This window comes from Coenobita brevimanus, chromosome 98, assembly GCF_032717465.1.
Source record: "Coenobita brevimanus isolate Jiangsu-jjx chromosome 98, ASM3271746v2, whole genome shotgun sequence".
In the NCBI taxonomy this organism is placed as follows: domain Eukaryota; kingdom Metazoa; phylum Arthropoda; class Malacostraca; order Decapoda; family Coenobitidae; genus Coenobita; species Coenobita brevimanus.
The window spans coordinates 42,135,561-42,140,688 of NC_137051.1; the positions used below are offsets into that span (position 1 = coordinate 42,135,561).

Below are 5,128 nucleotides of genomic sequence, written 5' to 3' on the forward strand. Positions count from 1 at the left end.
CGAGCGCCATCTCCAGGGAAAACACCCGACGCTGGCGGGGAAAGACCGCCAGTATTTCAAGAGGAAAGAACAACTGCAGCGTCAGAGATGGACACTCCTATGAACACAGGAGTGTATTCTGTTCAACAAGCAACAATTGCATCCTATCTGGCTGCAAAAAGAATTGCTAAGTGTAAACAGCCACATACAACTGGGGAAATGTTGGTGAAGCCAGCAGTCCTCGATGTGGTTTGTACTATTTTCGGATATGATGCGGTGAAAAAATAAATAAACTATTCCACTGTCAGACAACAAAATTAGCCGACGGATTCAAGAGATGTCGGAAGACATCAAAGAACACGTAGTGGCTGCCATCAAGGAGAGTGGAAACTTCAGCCTGCAGTTGGATGAGTCAACTGAGGTCAGTGACGATGCACAGCTCTTGGTGTATGTGCGGTACCAAGAGAAGAATGACATGTAAGAGAAATTCCTGTTCTGTAAACGACTGGAGACGACAACAACAGGTGAAGATCTGTTCAAGCTGGTTGACAGCCACATCAAGAAAGAAGGCCTCAGCTGGGATCAGTGCTTCAGTGTGTACACGGGTGGTGCACCTGCAATGCTAGGGGCACATCAGGGTTTCACCGCTAGGGTGAAACAAGTCAACACCGCAGTGATAGTGACTCATTGTCTGCTCCACCGGGAAAACCTTGCCTCCCGGAAACTGTCACTTGAGCTTAACTCTGTGATAGAAGATGTGATTCAAATAGTGAATTTTATTAAACCATCAGCTCTGAATTCCAGGCTGTTCAGTCAGATGTGCTCTGACATGGGGTCGGAATATGAACACCTGCTTTACTACTCTTGTGTCAGGTGGCTGTCCCGAGGGAAAGTGCTCCAGAGAGTGTTTGAAATGCGTGCAGAGGTTGAAATCTTCTTGAACGAGAAGAAACATGCACTGGCATCAAGGCTTGCTGAACCAAGGTGGTTGCTTAAACTGGCATATCCAACAGACATATTTACAGTGTTAAATTTGTTGAATATATCCATGCAAGGAACAGAAAAAACTCATCTCTGTGTCAGAAAAGCTCAAGGCATTCAAGGTGAAACTGAGGTCGTGGAAGGGAAAGATTGAGCGGGGGAAAACTGCATCCTTTCCACTTTCGAACCTTTTTCAGGAAGATGAAGACGTCACGCTTGTGGACGAACAAAGTGTCATTGTTGAGCACCTTGAGAAGCTGAGTGAGGAGTTTGACAGATATATTCCGGATGAAGAGTTGCATGAGAAATACAAGTGGGTGCGCAGACCCTTCGATGTCCACGTCAGAGACCTCTCAGAAGAAGAGTCTTCCATCCCAAATCTGCAAGAGGAGCTCATCGAGGTGCAACATGATGAAACAGTCACTAGCAGTGTTCTGGACTACAGTAAAGGAGGAGAAACCAGTCCTCGGCAGTGAGGCTGTGAAAGTGCTGTTGCTGTTCGTTACAACCTATTTGTGCGGATCAGTGTTTGCATATCTAGCTGCCATCAAAACGAAAAGCACAAAATGGGTTGCAACCTGAACATGATTTGAGGGTAGCACTTTCTACGACTGAGCCGCGAATGGAAATGCTTACCAGCGAGATCCAGGCCCAAGGCCCCCATTAAAATCAATTTCAGTTGATAAAAAAATATATATATATATTTTAGTTTGTCTTTGTGGAATGTGACAAAATATTGTTTCATAAGTGGATGTTTTGGTTCAAATGAAGCCTTTAAATTTCTATAACTAAAACTAACATTTAATGATGTTAATTTTGTCTTTTTCAACCTTACAGTACCTCTCTTACAGGGCTATTAATTACACTTGCCCTGTACTGTCACAGCGTACAACCAGTAATATACAATAATACATTACATACAGTGTATAAAACCAGTGGGGTCGCGGTCATGGCTACATGTGCAGGATTGGGGTCGCCTGGAAAAAAGGTTGCCAACCACTGCTCTAACTCATGGCCATTCTCACTCACTCTCTCTCTAAATAATATCTCTTAATTATACGGCAGTTTCGTCTTCTGCTCTAACTCATGGGCATTCTCACTCACTCTAAATAATATCTCTTAATTATACGGCAGTTTCGTCTTCCGCTCTAACTCATGGGCACTCACTCACTCTCTCTCTGTAAATAATATCTCTTAATTATACGGCGATGGATGGTGAGGAATTGGAAAATGTGATTACGTTTAAGTACTTGGGTAGTGTGATGAGTAAGGATGGAGGTTTGGAGGGTGAAGTGCTTGAAAGGGTACAGCAGGGAAGAAAGGTTGCTGGTTCTTTGAAAGCAGTGATAAGAAACAGGGAAGTGAGCATGGAAGTGAAAAAGTTACTGCATGACAGTATTATGATACCAACTCTAACGTATGGAAGTGAAGCTTGGACGTTGTTGGAAGGACACAAGTCAAGAGTGAGAGCAGTGGAAATGAGTTATTTAAGAGGAGCCTGTGGAGTCACATGGAGAGATAGGCTGACGAATGAGGATATAAAGGAACGTTGTGGTGTTGATGTGGATGTGATAGGGAGCGTTATGAGGAACACACTGAGGTGGTTTGGCCATGTGGAGAGGATGGAGGGTGAAAGACTGACGAAGAGAGTGTATGTGAGTGAGGTGGAGGGGGGAAGAGGAAGGGGGAGGCCGAGGATGAGGTGGAGGGATGGGGTGGAGAGGTATATGATAGAGGGGGGTGTGAGTTGGGAGCAGGGCAGTGAAATGGCGGGAGACAGGGCGACTTGGAGGCGATTTGTTTGTGGCCACCCCAAACGGGATTGAGGCGTCTGGCAATAGATAGATAGATAGAATTATACGGCAGTTTCGTCTTCTGCTCCAACTCATGGTCACTCTCTCTCTCTCTCTAAATCACATCTCTTAACCATGCTGCAGTTTGTTCTTCTGCTCTCTCTCTCTCTCTAACCCACGGGCAGCCACTTACATCACTGCAACCCACCCAACCATCATGACCTGCAAGTGTTATCAAGACGTTGGAGAGGATAGTGAGCGAGAGACTAACGAGACGAGTGTACGTGAGTGAGGTGGAGGCCAAGGATGAGATAGAGGGATGGAGTGGAGAGGTATATGAGAAGGCGATGCGAGTTGGGAGCAGGGAAGCGAAATGGCGGACAGAATGACATGGAGGCGATTTGTTTGTGGCCATCCCTTGCGTGATGAAAACGTCTGGCGATGGATAGATGGAAAAAAAAAGTTGACAAAATGCAAAGACCTATTTTACCGTTAGTATATAATAATAAAATCTGTCGAGTATTTCAATAAGCTTACAAAAAACAAAAGCAAAAATAAAAGTCTATTACAAAGAAAATGCTCACCATAAGCATCAGGTGGTTGTCATGGTAACGAGTCGTCCATCTGGCCTTCTCTATCATTAGGTCCATCTGCCATTCTCTACCAGTCACGTTTCGTTACTATTCTGCACCAAACTGCTCCACACAACCACCATGCCACCTGGGGACAAATATCAACAGATAGAATAAGGTGGCACTGAACTGAATACTGGATTCCTAGCGCCTGTCAGGGATCATATGGCACTAATTCACAGCCAAGACACATGATAAGCAAAGGAACAAAAATCTGGAGAGAAGACAGTAAGGGAGAGAAAAATGACTACAAGATGTTGACTACCTACACAAGGTTCTCACTGTACGAGTAAGTCTGGTATGTGGAAAACAAAAAGTACCGTAGAGGCAACTGGTGATGGTAGGAATGCAGCAGTAGCAGTACCATAGTAGTAGTAGTAGTACCATTGTAGTAGTATACTGTTACCATAGTAGTAGTAGTAGTAGTAGTACCACTGTAGTAGTGGTAATACAAGTTAATAACACTGTTGTAGCCCCAGGTTCATCTGACACGTCAAACCGGTGGACTGCTGGCTTAGGCTGTCCTGCCGTAGTCCACCCTCCACCTTTCGGGGGGCAGGGCAGTAGCTGGGGGTGTTATTTAACCATGCAGTGTAGCCGACCAGATATATCAATGCCACCACATGAAGGCGTCCCTCTCCACCACCAAAGCAAAGTGGCAAATCAGCTTTATTGGTAGAAATGGAACTGTATTGGGCTTTTGTCTGTAAATTATTGTAATATAACCCCTTCAATCCAGTGACATCTATCTATCTATCCACCTATATCTATGGCCACAAGACTTAATCCTATAAAGGGTGGCCACAAACAAATTGCCTCCACGTTGCTCTGTCCTCTGCGATCTGACTCCCTCCCTCCAACTCACACGTCCTTCTCTCATATATTTCTCCATTTCATTCATCCATCTCATTCATGGTGTCCTCGCTCACATACACTCCTAGTCAGTCTCTCATTCTCCATCCTCTCCACCTGGCCAAACATATGCTTCAGATTATTCTTGCTACTATAGAAGTTTATATTCAGCTTAGGACAGACTTCAAACTGGCGAGGTTACATACAGTATAACCTTCTTTACTGCCTTTACTATACCCGGGTGCAGTGGTGGCTGCTGCCCACTACCATCCACTCACTTGATGTGGTGCTGCCTACAGTATAATCTTCTTTACTGCCTTTACTATACCCGGGTGCAGTGGTGGCTGCTGCCCACTACCATCCATTCACTTGATGTGGTGCTGCCTACTTCTTCCTTCATTCATCATTCCCCATTTGTGTCTGCCCCACTATCACACACTCACTTGATGTAGTGCTGCCTACCTCTTCCTTCGCCTGTCAGTCCCTTTTTGTGTCTGCCATCTTCTCTTCCTGTTTTTCCCATCCTTCCTGTTGCTTTTTATTAAGCTTCTTTCCACTTCAGGTGGCTCTGCACTGAGTGACAAGCCTACTGGTTTCCTGTAACCTTTTCTATCGCTACTTCAACGTTCACTGCTCCTCTGAACTGTCTGCTTGCATTCCTCCACCTCTACGACGGGCGCGTAGCACCCGTCTAGCAGCAAACTATCATCCCTTCCCTGTCCAACTCTCTAATGCAAGAATTAATGGTTACTCCCAGTCCTTCATTTATGCAACAGGTCAACTCTGGAACTGCCTCCCTCTGTCTGTATTTCCTACTAGCTTTAATCTCCAGTCTTTCAAACGCAGTGTGTTTAGGCATCTCGAAATGATCGGTTCTTGAATTTGGCTCTC

At 45.1% G+C, this 5,128-nt stretch overlaps 1 protein-coding gene across 1 annotated transcript; it reads left to right on the forward strand.

Annotated features, from left to right (window-relative positions):
* The first annotated feature begins 316 nt into the window (after positions 1-316).
* On the forward strand, positions 317-1,436 carry LOC145414053 (protein FAM200B-like). The gene is made up of 3 exons (XM_080283615.1): positions 317-456; positions 784-904; positions 1,035-1,436. The coding sequence occupies exons 1-3, from the start codon at positions 317-319 to the stop codon at positions 1,434-1,436; spliced, it is 663 nt and encodes a 220-aa protein (XP_080139741.1).
* The last annotated feature ends 3,692 nt before the right edge of the window (positions 1,437-5,128 follow it).